At 37.4% G+C, this 19,621-nt stretch overlaps 1 protein-coding gene across 18 annotated transcripts in view; it reads left to right on the top strand.

Annotated features, from left to right (window-relative positions):
* The window catches only part of LOC131591963 (activating transcription factor 7-interacting protein 1-like), an 83,937-nt gene that overhangs the window by 27,318 nt on the left and 36,998 nt on the right, over window positions 1–19,621 (top strand). For 11 of the 18 annotated variants that reach the window (XM_058863124.1, XM_058863108.1, XM_058863116.1 and 8 more), the window contains 5 exons: window positions 9,562–10,610; window positions 14,492–14,575; window positions 16,565–16,746; window positions 17,889–18,026; window positions 19,133–19,198. In XM_058863124.1, coding sequence (XP_058719107.1) covers window positions 9,562–10,610; window positions 14,492–14,575; window positions 16,565–16,746; window positions 17,889–18,026; window positions 19,133–19,198 — 1,519 coding nt within the window. Of the gene's footprint in view, window positions 1–4,506; window positions 4,591–9,540; window positions 10,611–14,491; window positions 14,576–16,564; window positions 16,747–17,888; window positions 18,027–19,132; window positions 19,199–19,621 lie in introns of all 18 variants that reach the window. The other 7 variants (XM_058863111.1, XM_058863118.1, XM_058863120.1 and 4 more) reach the window with 3 other exon arrangements.

The raw sequence follows: 19,621 nt of genomic DNA, 5'->3' as shown, positions 1-19,621 counted from the left end.
GTTTGGGTAAACTGTAGCTTTCATGAGAAATTCTGTGTGTTTTGATTTGTTTGGTGGTGGTGATGGTGGTGTTTTCCCCCTAATTTTATTTTAAAGCTTTTCTATGCACACTGTTTTGTATTACTTCCTATTGAGATTTCTGTTCAATTTTTGTGATTCCGTTTTGTTGAGTCATTCAGAAGATATTAACTGTCTTCAGTGGTCACTGTGACCAACCACCTGCTTAGGGCACTTTTTTCCTGCTCTCCTTATTTAATTTTGACAGTCATATAGAAAAGACCCTTTTTTCATTCTAGCAGGCTTATGTGTACCGTACATATCAGAGGGCACGTTTCAGGCTGCCAGAGAGCTAGGTTAGACAGCTGTACATGTCCTGCATGCACTGTGTGCTTCATTCATCTTAAAATGTCGGCTTTCACCTGCATTTAACCAGTTCCATGAAACAGAAACCTGGGGGCGGATGTGCTGAATAGAAAGGTGTGGAAACCTCTTCAGTTGCTTCTGCTGCAGTCAGAAGAGTTTCTGCTATTAGTTCAGTACTGCTGAAAATGAAACTTACATAAATGATTGATTGCCGTTTTGTAGGTTGAAGTCATAAAATTATGTGCATATAGATTACTGCTGGAGTTTCTATCATAGAACATGTATGTACATATTATCTTTAAGTTTTTGTGCTTTACTGACCTGATTTTGAATCTAAATTTTATTCTTAAGATTCCTTCTCTATTTACAGTTTCTTTTCTTAGTTCATCCTGCTTGCCCTTCCAAATCCCACAGTGTTTAGTTTCGAGTGGAGGAATGGTACAGGTGTGTCTGCAGTGAGTTATGATTAACAAGGAGTAATTCAGGAGCCAAGAACTTTGTGTAACACTCCATATCTAGTAAGGATCAGGTTGCATTTGTTGCAGGTGTTGTGGATTACCCCATTGCCATCTCACCAAACCGACATGGGGGTGTTATAGTAAGAAAGATGGTTTCTGTTCCAGCTGGCTTAGAAACGAAAGTGAGAAAGAAGATAGTGTGCAGATTATAACAGTACATATTTTGATTTGAAAGGGGAATAACCTCAGAATTTATTTTGTCATTTAAAAAGCCCCACCGAAACCCTGAGGGAGTTCGGTGTGCCGTGCCAGCACGCAAGGTCACACTAGCATGGCTGCGCGTGCCTTGGCCCCTGGCGGTGGCCGAGCCGCACTCCCGCCCTGCTGCGGTGCCGCTCCCAGCAGCAGCCCTGGCTATTTTTAGCCTGTTGCCAGGCAGATTTGGTTTATGCAAAGCAGCTCTGCGGCAGCCAATCCCGAGCGGATATGCAAATCTCGGGCAGTCTCCGCCATCGGGTAGGGAGCCGATGAGAGAACAAAATGGCTGCCGAGGTGCTGCCTTGGCCTGCCTCAGACACTGAAAGAAAACTCATCCTTTCATGAGGAAAACGGGAAAGAGCCTCCCTGCCCCGAACATCTCAGAGTCCCCACCAGGCTTCAGCTGGATGATTTTATGGAAGAGCTGATTTCCTCGCGCCCTGGCGACGTGTCTCTTCTATCCCATGTGCTTCGCCTGTGTGGGGGAAGGTCTGGTGCGGTCGAGGCAGCAGGTATGCTGCCCCTGGTGAGAAACAGTGTCTTCCCGGGGAAGATACTGATAATCCTTCCAACACCAAATTTACCAGCTTCTGGTTTAGTTCCATTTTGAACTTGCTTTTTTGTTACTGAAAAAACTCAAATCTTTGCAAAAAAAACCTCATAAAATGTGCTTATATGTGGGGCAAAGACTTAGTAACATTTCAGTGCAGCATCGCCTCTTTTGTTGCAAGTTTTCACTTCTTCTGGCATTTGAGAAGTGACTCTTGGGACCACTGTCAGCATCAGGTAGCTCACCTCTGAATTCTGATGTCACTGAGCTGCCAGTTGGAAAGCTGTGGTTACACCTCTACAGCTAGTTGCATATGTCATACGGGAACTAGTTCAGGCAATAGACTGTTCAGGGTAAATACATTAGTTTTTTCATTACAATTATGTTATTCTGCATTTTATCTAACAAGACAAGGGATGCAAATGTGTATATCTTAGTGATACCATGTCGAAGTTGTAGCCTGCTGAATTGCTTAAAATTATACATTTAAAATTTATAAATAATTTCCTTATAAAAGGAAAAAATACTGTACTTTATAATGCCTAGAAAAGCTGAAGCATGATCAGAACATCTTGCCTTTTTTCTAAGATTCTTCTTTTTCCGCAGTGTGTCATATTTTTTATCTGTATGTGCATGAACAATTAACTCAGGTTGTTCAGGTTTTAAGTTTATAATATCAGAAGTTGATACGTTTTTAGCTGTAGATGTGTTTTAGCAGTTAGCGGCGACATCTTTGGAATTATTAGGTTCTACTCGTATCCAAGGATAACTGTAAGGAAATTCAGGCTGTTTATACTATGCCAGAGATGGAACTGTAATCTAACCTTGAGACTGTGTATAATAATATTCATCAAATTTAAATGCAGAAATTCAACTTCACATTCAGTAAATTCTTTTTTTTTAAATGACAAAACCTCACCAAACATCCTTAGTATTTTAGTTTGTGCTAAAAAAAAAATCTTTTTGTTAGAAAGCTGAATATTAAAACAGTTTAACAGCAGACGTTTAAAACAGCAGGATTTGTTTAGTGTTTGGAGATGTCACAGCTGAACTGGAAGCTGATGTTTTGAGTTGTTGATAAAAACTGAAATCTCTAACACTTGTGGGAAGTAAGAAAACACATTATCACAGCCTTGTTGCTCTGGCTGACTTCCAGTATGCAGTTTTACTAGTTTAATAATCTGAGTAGCTGTTAAAATTCAGGATACAGAAAAAGATAAAATCATCTTGAAGAATCAGCTTAAGCTCCATGTGCTAAATAGTGGGTGCTTCTAAGGGACTTGAGTTGCTTGTAAAAGTTGTCTAGGAAAGACTTTCCACTTGTTTTCCATTCTTCCATGTTCCAAAGAATGCAGTTATCTAGGCATAAAGTTATGAAACATGTAAGAACATGCAAAAGAATATGTAAGAACTCTGCAAAGCCACCAGCAGACGAAATGCCTTAGCCACGTAAATAGACCTGTCAGTCATTTGTGTCCCATAAGGCATTCATTTTTTACACAAGGCATCAGAACCTCATGGGGAAAACCACCTCAAATATTTAGTATGGGAAACAGGCTCATGAGCCAGTGTCAGAGGAGGTATTATCTTCTTGAGGTAGAGACACCAAAGTGCTTAACTTACTGTGACGCCAAAGTGAGAAGAGCATAGTTCAAGTTTATTACATGACACTACCACATATACAATAAACAAGAGCAATCTCCTTAAAACTATACTATGACTTTACTCTGGTTTAAGAAGGCTTTGCCATGTAGGTGGGTGTCTTTCTTTGGCACTGATATATATGTGGGCTTAATGCTTTGCTGAATTTCAGATGGCATTTTGCAAAGGTGGGGGAGATTGGCCTCTGCTTTCAGGGCAGAAGTCATACTGCAGTCACGAGAAAACACCAGTTTTCTGCTGGAATACTAAAAAAGCAGTGTCACTTCATAGGATCTGAAGAAAGGGAGGTTTCCCAGCTGCCATACTTGAACCCAGGTTGGATCTCAGCGGTTTCTCTGATTCAGCATTCAACATCGCAGGAATTCTGTGATCGTCAAAAAATGCTCCCGCGCATTAAACACCTGTTCTTTATCGCCGCTGTGCACCCTCACTCGTGAGTCAGCGCTGTTGTGCGACTCCAGGTCTCAAGACAGAAAGCCTTTGGCTTTCTATCGCGCCGTTTGGAAACCCCTGTTCGTTTAACGCGCGCCCCCGCGTTCGTGCCCGCGCCCGACGTTTGCCGCGTGGGGCTTGTTGCTGGGTGGAATTTAAGACACTCCCGTCTGATTGGCTGCCGCGCAGCTGCTCCGTGCAGCCAATGGGAGGCGGCTCCGCGACGCCATCCCGCCGCGGCGCGGTTTGCGGCCGGCGGGGCCCCGCGGGCGCCCCCTGGGGAGCGCCCGGGACACTGCAGGGCTCTGCCGCAGGGGAACGTGCCTCTCGCTCCCCACACTGCGAACCGCAGTTCGGGATGTGGCGGTGACAAATGAGCTAAAGGGGTTTTTAATTACAGTTCACCTTGTTCTGCTGTGTGTGCACTAGGTGAAATAGGGCAGGATGGTGACGTAATTTTTTTCTTAGAAAATGGTGTATTTTTCTCCTAACGCTAACATGTAACTTGAGCCTAAAAGGGACAAAAATTCAAATCGTCTGTGGTGTGCTAGAAGAGCTATTATTTGCACATACGATAATCATGTGATTTCTACTTTGTTTATTGCATTTAAAAACAAAGGCACAGTTGTATGTGGAGCTCACTGGGCTGGTGTTGTGTATTCCATTCAGCCAGATCAGTAGACTTGTATTAGTGGTTGAAAACCAAATTATCGGTGCATTATTTAATTACGTCTTTTATAAGAATAGGTCTCAAGCAGTACTTTTTTTCTTCTTTGAAAATAGTTTTTAAATTTCTAACAACTTACATCAAAATTGCTGTGGAGGATTTCAACTGAAAACTGCTTTTTATGAACCACGACTTGAAAGGTAGGTTTTATTCACCACTTTCATTCCCTGGAACTCTCCATCTAGAACACAATACTCATGACTATTTGCTGCCTCACTTTCTTTGATTTGGCTATGCTACATTTTAAAAAAGGCTGGCACATTTGAGCACTGATGTTCATTATCAGTGAATTTTACTTCCTTCATATAGTTCTTGTGCTTTGGCAAATGTTTTATGGTTGTGGCGCATTTGGCTAGTGCTGCATGCCCTCCAGGAGCCCTTTGCTGGTGCTGTTCTAGACCCATGATGTTATGCAAACCCCATTCATTGCACACTATTGTTTAGATTGCAGCTTCTCCTTCCCCCCCACCCCCCCTTAATTTTCTCATGACCTTCCCTTTGTCTGCTGCCTGTCACTAGGCAGGAGTCAGGCAGCTCCTTGCTGATTGGCTTATCATTTTGAGCAGCTCATGGGCTGCTTACCTGAGCACGTGATCGCAGGCTGATCCGTACCAGCTAATAGAATTTTTTCTTGCTTTAGAGCAGTGGTCTCTTCACGGAGAAAGATAACTAAAAATGAGAACATAAAGGAAAAACTTTTTAATTGGCTCAGAAGAGAGACACTCCCATACTCACAGCTGTACATTTTGTGCCATTTAGCACACATTTCGTCATGAGAAGAATTTCTGAAATTTGGAGGGAGGTGCTTAATGATGTGTTCATGTCTCACATGACTAATTATGGATGACTTCAAAGCTTAAAACGAAAAAGGAAGTTTTTGTATCAAACAAATGAGCACAATGTGTATGTTGGTCTGTCAAAATTATTGACTTTAATAAAATCAAAACAAAAAATCAGTCCAAAGCCTATGTCCTTATTTACAGCATTTAACCCTTACACAGGTAGCTGTACATGCTGGAATAATTTTGTGCTGATGCATACAAAATCCGTTCTTTGAAATAAAATGTGCTCTTCTGTTGGCTTGGTGCCTGGACCATTGGTTTCCTCCTTGTGACTTGGTCACACCATGAGTAAAAAAAGAAAACACCCAAGTATCAGATAAGGGAGGTGTTTAACAAACATAGCTGAACTTCATGTTAACTGTAAAGGGAGACTACCAAAACACATTCATTTAGAATACTAGTAGTTTGATTAATTTTACTTGTGCAAGACTGAATTAATGTAATTTGTTCTGCTGCTTTCTGAAGGGGTGCACCTTGTCCCTTTGAAAGACTGGAAACCAGTATTTATCAGATGGTGGCTGACTGGCTAACACTGGTGTGACCAAGCCTGTCTGGACTTGCTAACAATTGATTTGTTTCTCTTTCACAAAACTCTCACATGAGATCTGTTCTTTGCATGCACTGTGCTCCCTTGTGGGTATGGCTGGAAATGCTCAAAGACTGGTCTGTCCCGGTACAAGATATTTCGCTGTTAAAAGATGAACCCAAAACACTGATTCATCTCATCTATGCTTATAATTTTGTCACAGTACTTTTCATGTAATTTTTGGAGGTAGTTTTAACCAAATACTCTTTGGTTACAAAATATTGTGGGATTGAGTGGGAAAATATGCATGAGTTACTCCCATAGCCATTTAACAATGGAATTTTGAGAAGCCTGTATTTCCTACAGGTTCTCTCCACAATTGTGTAAGTGCTTTGTTTTTAATTAGATTTTTGGATAACATTCTAAGATAAGTGAACATAATTTTTAAATACATTACCAATTCAAGCTTGTTCATCCAATTTTATTTTTTTAATAAAAAAGTAAGGATGCATCAATGTAAAGGGATTCTGATGTTTGAATTTTTGAAGACTGCTCTTCTTGGCAGATGTAAAAAGAAGCGTCCTTTATTTTCTTTGTATGTACTCTATTTTAAAAATATTCCTGAAAGATTGCTTGGATGACTTAAGGAAATTACAACAGCAAATACTAATTTATTTTAAGTTATGTGATTATTCAAGTGATGCACTTACAGATTTGATTTTAAGACATTTGTAAATGTTACATTAATCTGGTGGTGTATTTTCTAGCCATAGGAAAAGTAAGACTGCAAATTTAGTAATATATTTTGTAAAGTCTGGGTAATGCCTATAAAAGAAAACACTATAGTCTGGGAGATCAGACTAATTCTGGTGCGGGGGCCCTGTTCTTGTACTGTGCTACCAGAGGATTCTCACTAGTGGGTCACCTATTAGGAGTTCTGGGACTTGTTCAAGGTTAGCCAAGTCTGATTTTTTTTTTCCAAATTGCCTCTACAAGATAAAAATCTTTAACAGCATGTGTGTTGGTTATAGGGGTTTATATGAATGGAACGTGAGTAGGATGGTCAGTATTCTATTACATGACAGTCTGGTACATGCTTTTATAATGATGTGAAAATGTCTGTCCTTCATTCTGAGTTCTTGGAAAGATGGAAGGGATGTGCTTCTAAAAACTGCACTTGCGCTTCCAAAATACTAGAGATTTTTACACGCTTCTTGTTACCCTCAGGTCTAAAATTCTTTCATTAAATATATTCTCTTCTGAAGGAATATGAAGAAATTGCATTTAGCATGTAGACAGCTCTGTAAAGGCTTTAACAGTTCACCTGGAGTTCATAAGTCATCTGACTGAAAATGGTTATGTGCTGAGAACCTTTCTTCTTCTCAAGTAAAGTGGTGTTTCAGATCAGTGTTTCTGTAGGTGTTATATTTTGCTCCCACTGGTGGCAATGCAGTAGTAGACAATCTAGTTCAGGAAATTTAGGTCAGAATGGCAAAAAAGTTGTCATAATGGTATTATTGAGAGTCCATAAATAGACCTGATACAACTTTTTGTCAAAATTTCTTCATCTGTTCCTGAGGTGCGAATTGAAGTGTTAAGTACTATCAGTAACTCAGATCTGAAGATTCTAGATTGTTTTGTGGAAAAGAACTGAAAAAGAGTGTAAGGGAAGCTCAGTGTTAAGTTAAAAGGAAATACAAAAAATTGCTTTGTGCTTTGTCTGTGTTTTTGTCAGGTCATGTTAAGTAAGTATAAAATAAGCCTTAAAATTGTAATGTAAGGTACGTCATGACTGTGGGGTTTACAGTGGAATTCATATTGTATTTTAGAATATATGTACTTAGCTTATAATGTAGAATATTGTAGTTAGGGATAAATGTTAAATAATTTACTTCAAAAAAAAATGTTTCAAATAAACTAGGAAAGATCCAGCAGACCAAAATTATAGGAGCTAAAGCATGTGACCCATAATGAGATGAACTTGGTAGATTCAGTCTGCTGAAGAGAAGGCTAAAGGGCACTCTTAGCATTGCCTAAATAAAACTTGTAGATAAGATTGGCTACAAAATTGAGTGGAGCCAAATTGTTATTTAGAAGCTGTGGCATCTGTGTTCTAATTTTTGCAGCTTGGTTCATAGAATTGCAGAATTGTTAAATATCCTGAGTTGTAAGGGACACATAGGGATGGGAGTCCAACTCCTCGCCTGGCACAGAACAACCCCAAGAATCATTCCACCTGCCCGAGAGGGTTGTCCAAATGTTCTTGAACTTGTGGTTACACAAAACTGTCATTGATCTGAGCTAGTGTTGGCTGTAGTTCTGATTTCTTTTACCAAAAAACTTTAAAATAATTTATATCCCACCTGATAAGACAAAATGCAATTTATTAATGAATTTCCTAGCTCTGTAAATGAAAATGAATTGGGGGCTAACACAAATTAATCATACTAAGTATTTAAAGTGCATCCTTTGTCTAATAATTCTGCTTTGTCAGTGTTATAAACATTTGCCTGTCTGGTCCTTGTGGGGAAAAAAAGTCATATTGAGATACCTGCCTGATTATTTTCTCTTTTAATTACTGTTAATAGAATTTTTGCATGTTTTTGAGAAACTTAATAAAGCTGTATGCTTGGTAGGAGAAACTTTACGATGGTTTATGGCTTCAGTAGACCTAAATTGGTTAGCACCAGCTGATTCAAGGTCTTAGTTGTTGAGTTATATTTAGGATATAAGAACTTCCTTGGTTGCTTTCTGCTTCTAAACTTTTTCATATATAATCCTTTAAAACAAGGCCATTAAGCAAGACCACATGGGAGAAAATAGGTATATTAAAAATCCTTATGGATTTGTTTTGTTTTATGGAAACAGATTAAATCAGTTTTTGTTGTATTTCAGCAAAATAATTACAGCTTCCTAGGTGACTCTGGATTTAACTCTGTGTTTTGATTTGATAAAATAGATTTTCTAACATTTTTATTGCACTTTTTATAAATATTTTTATTTTTCTTAATACTTGTGTGGGTGGATGGAATGAATATAACTGTTGAGGGCAAACCTACCAGTTTCCCTTGAAAGAGGAAGTTTTTCAACAAGGTGCTCCAATACCTGTAGTTTTTGTGGCCACAAATAGTCTTAGTAAAATGTTGCTGCAAACTGAATGAAAGCGGCCTAAAAATCCAAGTTCATTTAACCATTGTATAGATATGGAGGATGAAGGTCTATTTTATTTTATGCAGAAAAAGGTATCTTAATGATGCATTGAGGAATTCTTTGTATATGATGGTTTCTTAAAAGTCACTTGCTACAAAAATCTTGTCATTTACCAGAGTTATTGATTCTGTTTGAAACTTATTAAATTAAATGTTTTTAGAAGGATAGAAATATTCTTGATCTCTCAGTTTACATTTATTTTTACCTTTTTATGAGAAGAGAGGCTGCTGGCTCTTACTTTATTATAATATCTATTTTTAATACAACACTATGAGACAAGTGGTCAAAAATGCGTTGTTAGAATATTACAGCATGACCTTTGCATAAATGTGTTTGTGCAGTATGTAGAGAAAATTTTATTTACTTTTTGGCAAGTCAGATAGAATTTAAGTGTTGGCAGGTGTTTGTTTTTGTCAGTGACATTTCAACTGGTTTACTTTAAAACCCGCTAAACATTACAGATTTTCTTAGTAGTAGTGTAATATGACAATGATAAATTTTTATCTTCACAGTTCTTTCTGAATTTTTTTAAGGGCTAAGATGGATAGCACAGAGGAACCTCAGAGAAAAGTCTTTAAAGCACGAAAAACAATGAGAGTAAGTGATCGGCAGCAACTCGAAGCTGTCTATAAGGTTAAAGAGGAGCTGTTGAAGACAACTGAAGTGAAACTGTTAAATGGAAAACATGAGAATGGAGATTCTGATATAAATTCCCATTTAAGCAATACAGACTGTACAGAAGACAAGAAAGAAATTAATGGTATGGTTGACTTGTGTGTTAACTCTGAAGAAAGAAGAGCAGCTTGTGATGAAATTAATGAGACCAAAAGCCCTGAAAGTAGGGAAGAAAACATAGTCAATGACATAGAATCCAAACCTTTAATGCTGTCTTCAGAAAATATTACTCCAGAGCAAGCTAAAGATACTGACATTGCAGTAAAATGTGAGGCTGAAAATGGAGTTGGTAGCAGTAAAGATAACTTCCATGAAGAAAATAATAAAAAAGATCATTTGGACCAAAGAAAGAATGATATCCCATTAGAAGGTGAAAGTAAATCAATTGGTGATATTAGTGACTCTTCTGAACAGAAGGGAGAAACAAATGACTTACCTGTTAATACCAGTTCATCTGGTGAGGGAAGGAGGACTGAAGATGTAAGTGTTGAAGAGACTGTTGGAGAAGCAGCCATCTCTAGCAGTATGGAAGCTGACCTGGAAAAACAAGAAGGCAGTGCAGAACTTCCAGAAACCACTGTTTCGAAGACAATAGATGAGCCAAGTGAAAGTATCTTGGACAATACTGACTGTATGGAAACAGATGACATTATTCCAATTCTGGAAAAACTAGCCCCTGCTGAAGATGATCTGAGCTGTTTTGCTAAAAGTTCTCTGCTTCCAGGGGATGACTCAGTCCCAGATTTAGAAGAAAAAATAGACAGTTGTTTGGGTTCACCATCCAAGCAGGAAAGCAATGAAAGTCTGCCAAAAGAGGCTTTCTTAGTACTGTCTGATGAAGAGGATCCCTGTGATGAGAAGGAGGAACATGTTGAAGGGATACTACCAAACAAGTCAAGTCTTCCAGGTTAGAATTTTCTAAATTGCTAGTTTCCATTCAAGTTTGGAATTTTTGTTCATTTCTTAGAATGACACGGCAGGTTTCTAAATCAAAAAGGCAGTCTTACTCATCAGTAATGTTACGTAGTCTTAATTTTCAAGGGTGGTACTAGAGGCCCAGGAAGAAAACTTAGCACCAAAAAAATACTCATCTTTGAGATTTGGATTGTTTAGGGGTTTTTTTGTTTATTTGTTTTGGATCTTGGTTTTAGAGTTTTTCGTTGTTTTCTTGTTGGTTTGCTTTTTTGGGGTTTTTCTCATACTCCATAAATTTGGGTGCCAATTTGGGTGAGGTAGTGAGTGGAAAAAGAGAAAAAATGAGTAATTGACAGAGAGAACAGAACACAAATATTTGGGAGAAGAGAAATGCATTCATTTACTGTTTTCATGGGGAAGAAAGGATTTCAGCTTTCTTAAACATGCAAATAAATGATAAGGAAAGCACACATGTAATCCAGGTGTTCCTCAAATTATCTTTTAACTTTTTTTCCCACTGAAAGACAGTATTGGAAGAGTTTAATGAAAAATGCGTGTTGTGTTGTTTTCATATCATATAGCTTTTATTCATTTAACTCAGTGATTTTTATCTAAGTTTTCTTTGATGACTATGGCAAGTGATGGATGCTTTTAAATGTGAAGTGTCGGATCTCCATGTAGTTAGCAGAACATTTTTCCAAGTTAAACTGAATGGATGTCCTTTGTAGTGTGCTGTTTCATACCGTTTTGTAAGCTTTTTTTCTTTTTGACAACGGACAGTCATTGTTATACTATTGGACTTCTGAAAATAAAACATTAATAATTTACAGATCAGTTGACACTGGTCTTTTATCTGTAATTGAGAACGATGTTTCAAATTATCTTGGTTGGAATTATTTTGTTGTGTTTTTTCTTCCCCCCCCCGCCCCCCCCCCCCCCTTTTCCCCAACCCGTCCATTATATCGATTTTATTAATTATGACCATATTAACCCAAGTGTATTTAAATATGGCTGACTGGGTAGAAATTTCATAGCTTAAACAAGATTCACATTTTAGTCTCTTGAAAGTTAGTAACCGTAGTTTCTCAAATCTTGTTTTACTAATGATGGGACTGTGGCATTCTAAGTCTTCAGTCTGTAAAACAGCTAGAGAAACAGAGATAAGAATGTCTCTTCAGCCCTGTTTTAGACTTCTCCTTTTCTAGTATTTACCTCTAAATTATGCTAGTTCAATAGAGATAAGGTAGGTTCCATGGTTTCTGCTAAAGATCTTATTTAGACATTAGCTGTTGTCAATGAGATTGAAAAAGTGATAGCATTATTGTGCACTTAGTCTTTCAGAAACTCCTGGTGGTGGGGGAAGCAGAGGGAAAGAAGGCTGTATGTAGTTTTGTCAAAATTGTAGTGTTAGGAGCCCCTTTTATGAAATGAACATCACAAATTGGTTACCTTTGTTTTCTCTGAAGTTTAAGGGTTCACTCATTTAAGCCATTAGGTTTACTTTTTTCCTCTTACCCAATGGGGTCATAGAGGAATTTGCTATGGAGCAAAAAGATTGAAATGAATATTAAGTACTGGACTACAGTTGGCAGAAGCTTAAAATAATATATCCAGCAATACTTTTTTCAGAATCTTAGTTTTGGTGGCATGACAAATTCTTCTGACTAGTTGTTTTATTTATTGGCTAATAACAGTTTATGACTCTTACAGTTGTAACTGTCTGTAACTGAGACTATTCAGGAAGTGAAAATTGATCTCTGTGATGTTCTGCCTTAACCAGGAAGACAATAGCAGAGAGGTTGCATAGTCAGGAAACAGTTGTATGAGAAAACAGGTAGAGTAACCTTACTTATAAAGAGTAACTTTTGGAAAGAATCTATGAAAATTAAAACTGTGGAGACCATATGGAGATAATTTCAAGGTGCTACGTTGGAGAAACAAGTGCAAACTGCTCAGTTAAGAAGTAAGATTTCAACAAGTCCAGATAAAAATCAATATGGCTAAAAAATGGTTAGAGAATGGTACTAGAAGAGTTTATTCAAATGTACAGATTAATAGAATGTCTTTCCCAAGTGTAATTAATAACTATAGTAGCTATGCTGTCACAGATTTTTGTAATGAAAGATCATATATCAAAAAGCCTTGGGCCTTCTTGTGTAAGCAAACAAGCATGTGACAAGGAAGCCGCAATGTGAATTCTCTTGGATATCCAAACACAAGTGATCTCTTACCAAGAACTTTAGGAAATGAAACAGTAAAAGTCCTCATGGAGGAAATAATCAGCTGAAGAATGAAAAATAAATTCAAAGTTTCAGAGATTGCGCTGTGTGACAGAATTAATAATTGGCTAAAATGAGTGGTACTAGTGAGGTGAGAGCTGATATGAGGAACTGGAGAAGAATTTTAAAATGCTGATTGACTGAGGAACAAATATGGCAGGTGAAACTCATTGTGGTTATCTATGAAGTGGTACACTTGAGTACAGAACTCATAATTTGATCAGAGAGTAGAACTGATTGACCACTCAATAAAAATATTTCCAGATTATAGTAGATGCTTTTGAGGAAACATTGATAAAATGGCAGTTGAAGAAAACGAGTGAAAAATTATTCTAATAAATTAAGAAACTGAGGAAAACTTTACTGTGCTACACCAAGCTTATAGGAGGCTAACAAGATTGCATTAATTGCTTCTGCCTGTCTAGTGTCAGGATAATGAGATCACAGCTTAGCAGTGAAAACTACGCTGATAGCCAGTTGTGAAATTTTTTTCCAACTTGAGAGTTTAGCTGGACATCATGTTTAAACCACTTCTATTTAAATGAGCTAGATTTGTTCATGGTAATGGAAGTTAGTACAGAAAGGACCTTCTCGTGCCTGAAATTACTTGTCCTCTATATAGAACTGAGTAAAAACTTAGCTTTGAAGCTTGTAACATGTTTTAAAGACATTCTGGATATGTATATTTTTCCATGGAATATTTGTCCTTCATCTGAATATTAAAATCTTTGAATTGTGGGAAAAGTTGTCTCAAACTTAGCAATTCTTCTTTAGATTCATAGGAAAATGGCCCCTATTTTATTCATAACAATTAAATACATGAAGCTTATCTCTGATTGTTAAAAAGCAGGTGGCATAGGCATTATGCTAAATTATTACCTTAAATCAGATTTGGATTGAAGAATTTGTATTATGAATGTTACTTTTTATATTGATAAGAAAAATTAAAATCTCACAATGAAGGGTTATGGGTTTTGACTCTTACCTTTTTCTGATTTATTAGGTAACTTGTTTTAAATAATTCAAATGTTCTTCATAATAGAAGGGAGACTTAATGTCAAGAGAGCATCAGACATACCTTTGCAATCAGAACTTTCCTTAGAAAAGCTAGTAAACTGCTGTAATAACAAAATGAATATAGGAAAATGAAGAAGTGGACAGATCAATATGTGCATAACAGTGATGACTTGTTCTGTTATATTCTGGATAGATTTTACTGTAGTTTTAAAAGCAATAGTTATGTGTTGTATTTAGCAAGCAGAGAAGCACATAATGGAAGCTTGTTTCATACACATATGTATGAAACATATAATGGAAGTTCATGGAACATATAATAAAATTTTTCAGGAAGTGCTGCCATTTTTATCTTTGTGTGTTTGGTGGCTGCAGATTTTTCTCTATTTAAGCATTTCCTAAACTGTATAATTTTAAATTACTAGTCCTAAATTGTGATACTTTGTATTAGCAAGAAACTGCAAATTTAAATTCATATTTAAATATGAAAATTTTAATTTATTAGTCAAAATAGCACTGTTACAAGACTTTAGCAGATCTGAGTAAGTGTCACATGGATTTTTTTTCCTTCTGTTTGTAGAAGAGGTGGAGGGGGAGAAAAAAAAGGAGTGTGAAGATAAAGAGGAAGAGGCCCACAAAGAAGAAGATAAACAAATAGAAAAAAGTATGTAATGTTAAAACCATTGTTTCACTGGGCTGTATGTGTTAGAAGCACAGAATCATTAGGTTTGGATGGGACCTTTGATGATTATCTAGTCCAATGCTCCTGCTAAAAACAGATGAACTGGAAAGCAGTTTGCCCAGAACCATGTCCTGACAGGTTTTGAGTATTTCCACAGACTAAGATTCCACAAATTTCCAGTGTTCTGATCTCAGTGTTTGACCACCCTCACCGTATAAAAGTTTTTAAGTGTTTGAGTGGAAATTCTGGTATTTCAATTTACATCCATTTTTCTTGTCCTGTCACTGCTGCCCACTAAGAGTCTTGCTCTTCACTCATTCTCCACCTGATAGGTAATTCACACACATGATAAAATCTCCCCTAATGACCATTTCCAGCTGAACAATTCCAGTTCTTGTTGAATGCTCCTATCTCTAAAACATGTTGGTGACTTTACACTCCCCTCTCTCCAGTATGTTCACATAGTTTTTTGTATTTAGAAACCCAGGGCTGGACAAAAGACTCAAGGTTCTGGCTCACATTCCCTGGTTAAATGGGAATAAGTACCTCCCTCAACCTGCTGTCGGTACTTATTCTCAGGCAGCCAAGAATGTTGGCCTTCTTGCATGGCATGTTGCTGGCCCATGTTTAATTTCATGCACATGGAGACCACCAGGGCCTTTTCTGAAAACGTGTTTTCCAGCCAGTGAATTCCCAGCCTGTACTAGTACATGGTTTTATTGCTACCCAACTGTAGTACTTGGGTATCTCCTTTTCTTAAACTTCACGAGGTTCTTGTTAGCCGATTTCTCTAGTTTGTCAGTGTGACTCCAAATGGCAGCATAACCACTCAGGAGTGTACAAATCACTCCTTCCAGTTTTGTATCCCCTGCAAGTTGCTGCAGATATCCTCTTACCCCATTATCTAGGTTACAAATGAAGATGGTACTGTTGGTACCAGTAGCACGTGCTGGTGTGCATTACTGAGCTCTAGCTGGACTATGTGCCTATAATCATGGTTCCTGGAGCCCAACAATTGAGCCAGTGCAATTATTTAGGCCATACATAAAGAATTTGGGGTTGGTTTGGATTTCAGAAGCATTATTAAAGATGCTCTCCTTTCATCCACCTAGCCAGTGGTCTCACTGTAGAAGGCTATCAGGCTGGTGCATGATTTCCCCTTGATAAATCCATTCTATTCCCCATCACCGCCTTCTTGATAGGCTTAGAGATGATTTCTACCTAGACTTACTTGCTCTATTGTGTTGCTAGGGACTGAGGTGAGGCTAGTAATCCTGTAGCTCCCTGGGTCCTTGTTACATAATCAGAAGATTATTTAAAAGCAGATGTCCCTCCTGTCCTCAAGAACCTTCTGGACACAGTGCAAGGAGCTGGAGGAGTGAGTGGGGGCTCTTTGGTTCTTTTGTGCTTCCATCACTGCGATGAACATGACTTTTATAATCTAGTTCTGTTTTGAACCTGTTCTTTTGTTAGATTTACTTTCCTTCTTAACGAAGAAGTGAAAAAAGAGTTTGAATGGGTTTTCAATGAGGTATTGGAGGTACAAGTTAAAACATCATGGCAGGTAAATACAGTTAATTGCTGGCATAGTTAAACGAGATGTAGTTTTATTCAGCTGAAATTCTGAGAGGAGGATTCAGTTTTTGGGAGAAGGTTTTATTTTGCTGCTCAGAAGCCATGTTTCATTATAGGATGGTGCTGATAGGAACAGGAAGAACTGGAGGGAAGTTCTGGAGAGGGGAATGGTGGTATTAGAACCATTCTGCATTTGGGACAGTGATTGGGTGAATCACAAAGCAGAACTCACTGACAGAGCAGTAATGTTGAGATACCATAAGGACTCATTTTGTACTTTGATGTCATCAAGCATGTTTTTCCAAAGGCATTCCTACTGGTTTAGAATGAGAAAGCTTAAACTGAGAGCAACTTCAAAGTAATCATGGCATTGTGAAAATACCTGCTTTTTTTCAGGAATTCCTCATGAGGAGTTGTATCTAATTGTTCCAGGTGAAGCATCAAAAAGAAAGCGTTCCAAATCTGAGGACATGGACAATGTTCAGTCTAAACATCGTCGGTACATGGGAGAAGATTATGAAGCAGAACTCCAAGTAAAAATTACAGCCAGAAAGGATGTTGACCTAAAATTACAAAAGGTAGAATAGAGGTGCAGAGCAAAGAACATACACACACACTTGTCACTTATGTTACTGTCTTTGAATTAGCAGTCCTTCCACACACGCTATGTGCCCCAAAACGCTTTCTCTTTTTTTTGTGGTTAAAAACTGGACATAATTCAAATAACAAAGGTGCTTAATTCTTAAAGTTCTACATAGCCCTCCTTTTAAGAAGAGACCATATAGCATTTGATAAGTATGCTGCAGGAGTTATATTTGAAATGTATAAAGTATTTAAAGTTTAGTGTGACTTTAGACTGAAAATGTTAGACAAGGATGTATTTCACCATGGTGAAGTTTATATGTGATGCACTTCATTGTGTGCCTAGCTTTTAAATACAGGCAGTCTCCAAACAAGAGTGTAATCAACCTGGCATTTTGCAGATTTTTGTAGAGCTGTTAATAGCCTGATTGCACCATTGCTGTATAAGGAACTTAGGGTCTTGAAGAAACAAAAATTGTGCTGTCCTTTTATTAGTTCATTAGCTAGCATGTGTTGTAACTTCATTAATTTAGGATGGCAAAAATTGAACCACATTAGTTGCTTATTTATTTTTGGTTCCTAAGGAAACGTATTACACTGCAGTCAGTATAGAAGGGAAAAGAACATCAAATAATAACTTTCATCAAGTAAACTTTGTGAAAACCAGTCTTTTCTTCTTATGTTAGTCAGCCCTGCATTTTTGTAGGGGAAAATACATGGCAGAAAAAAGTTTTTGTTGAATGTCTTAAGTTTCTGTTCATTGAATGCCAACGTCCCTCTCAAAAGTAGAAAAGTAAGAAGAACAATTAATATGTGTAAGCACTGCACTTCAAAAAAATACCTTCTGTTGTTAAGGGTCTTTTTTATATAGTAAGATTTTATATCCTTATCATACTGAAGGAAATTAATTTGTTGAATTAATGGCAAACCATTTGTATTTTCCAAAATTTTGTCAAAACTTAGCTGTGCAACAACATACTTATTGCTGACTGTAGATTTATTTGATTGACAGGGCACAAAAGTTGTCGTTGTTCTGTTTATAGTAGGATATTTGTTGAGAGTTGAGAATATTGTCAGAGATGGTCCCCCAAATTTTGGGATTGCATTGTTGTTTTATTTTTATATAACAATTTTGCAGATTATCCAGAGACTGTTAGAAGAAAAACTTACCGCTTTACAGTGTGCGGTATTTGACAAGACTCTGGCAGACTTGAAAAACCGAATGGAGAAAGTAGAATGCAACAAGAGGCATAAAAATGTGCTTACTGAAATGCAGGTGAGTGTGTGTGCATTCAGCTCCATACTAGGGTCAAATTCAAAAATAACTTCCTCAGTATTTAGTAGTACAGTTCCTACAGTTGCCAGAAGGGAAACCATTTTGATTCTGCAAGGGGAAGAGGTGGTAGGGGAAGCAGCAAATACTAATGTTCTTTTTGAGTTGTAAAACTGTTTTCCTACTCAGAGGGAGGGAAGCAACCAATTTGTCATACAGAAACACCCAAGTGGGTCTTTCATCTGGCAGACTCATTCATTAGCTGTTAGTAGACTGCTTTTCTACTCTTCTGTTCCATTTAGACATTTTTCAAAAAAATGCCAAGTATGAAAATATCTGTTGTCTTTATGGTGCTGGAAATTTGCTTAAAAATTGGAACATGCAGAAAGGAGAGCACAGTACCACTGGACTTAAAACATTATCCATCACGTGTTGTTTCCCCAGAGTGTAAATAGTGGTTGTCCTAGCAAGGAAGCAAATAGCTAATATTGAATACAGTGTGCTTTCCTGCATTTTTTTATAGAAAATACATGCATAGTGATGACATGAAGAACATCTCAAAATGCTAAGAACTTTGAACTGACAAGACAATTAAAAGCTTATCTCATAACAAATTTGAACAAAAAGGCCATTTTGGTTTTTGCATTTGAAGAAATACAGAGTTTGCCAGATCAGTTGCCACTATACAACTCTTTGCTATTGTTGCCATGGACATTTTGACTTTTTAAGCGCCAAGACACTTTAAGTATACTTGTTTACCAGTATCTTTAGCCATGAACTAGTGTCAAATTAGTAACATCATATAAGGCTTTCATTTATGTAGTTTTGTGTGAACATGCAAGATGTATTCAGTTTGTGCAGTTGTGAATAGGAAGGAAAATAATTAAACTTGCCTCAGATACTTTGATTGTGATGCATACTTTTGTTTTTCTGCTATAATACAGTTGAAAATAACATAGTTGTACTGTATTTCAAGGAAGAATAATTTCCCTGATCTGAAAATAGCCTTTGACTTGATATCTTAGTTATATATATTTTCATTTGTAAAATTTCTTTGATGGTTCTTGGGGATTTATGGTTTTGTTTGTTTCCATCTTCTTCCTGTTCAGGCTAAAATTGCAAGATTGACAAAGCGGGTTGGAGCAGCCAAGGAGGACTTGAAGAAGAGACAGGAAGTAAGAACTACATTCATTGGGGTCTGAGGTTTTTTTTCTGAGTTAGCCTAAACCTTGTGTGGGAAAATACAGAAAATCTATATGCAGAAAGATGTGACTTGCTTATTCAATGGCATTGACAAAGCAGGTTTGTCTGGTTTGGTTAAAGACGTCTTAACATCTGTTGTGTAATTCTGATTTTTACAGAAGCTGCTTTAGCCATTTTTAGTGGGAAAACACCTTAAACTGTATGTAACTGAATCTAATTTACTTCAGTATGAGGAGTACAGTGTAAATAACAGAATCACTACTTTGATTCTGAGGGGTGAGAGTAGGAAGAAGAAAGAGAGGATATAGGAGAAGGGAGGCAGTGGGACCAAGGAGGAGATTTTGGGTAGCTGTAAAATACATCAAATTCTCCTGTGATGTTGACTTCAGAAAATT

Source organism: Poecile atricapillus, chromosome W (assembly GCF_030490865.1).
Source record: "Poecile atricapillus isolate bPoeAtr1 chromosome W, bPoeAtr1.hap1, whole genome shotgun sequence".
Classification (NCBI taxonomy): domain Eukaryota; kingdom Metazoa; phylum Chordata; class Aves; order Passeriformes; family Paridae; genus Poecile; species Poecile atricapillus.
This window is presented reverse-complemented; position numbering and strand designations above follow the sequence as displayed.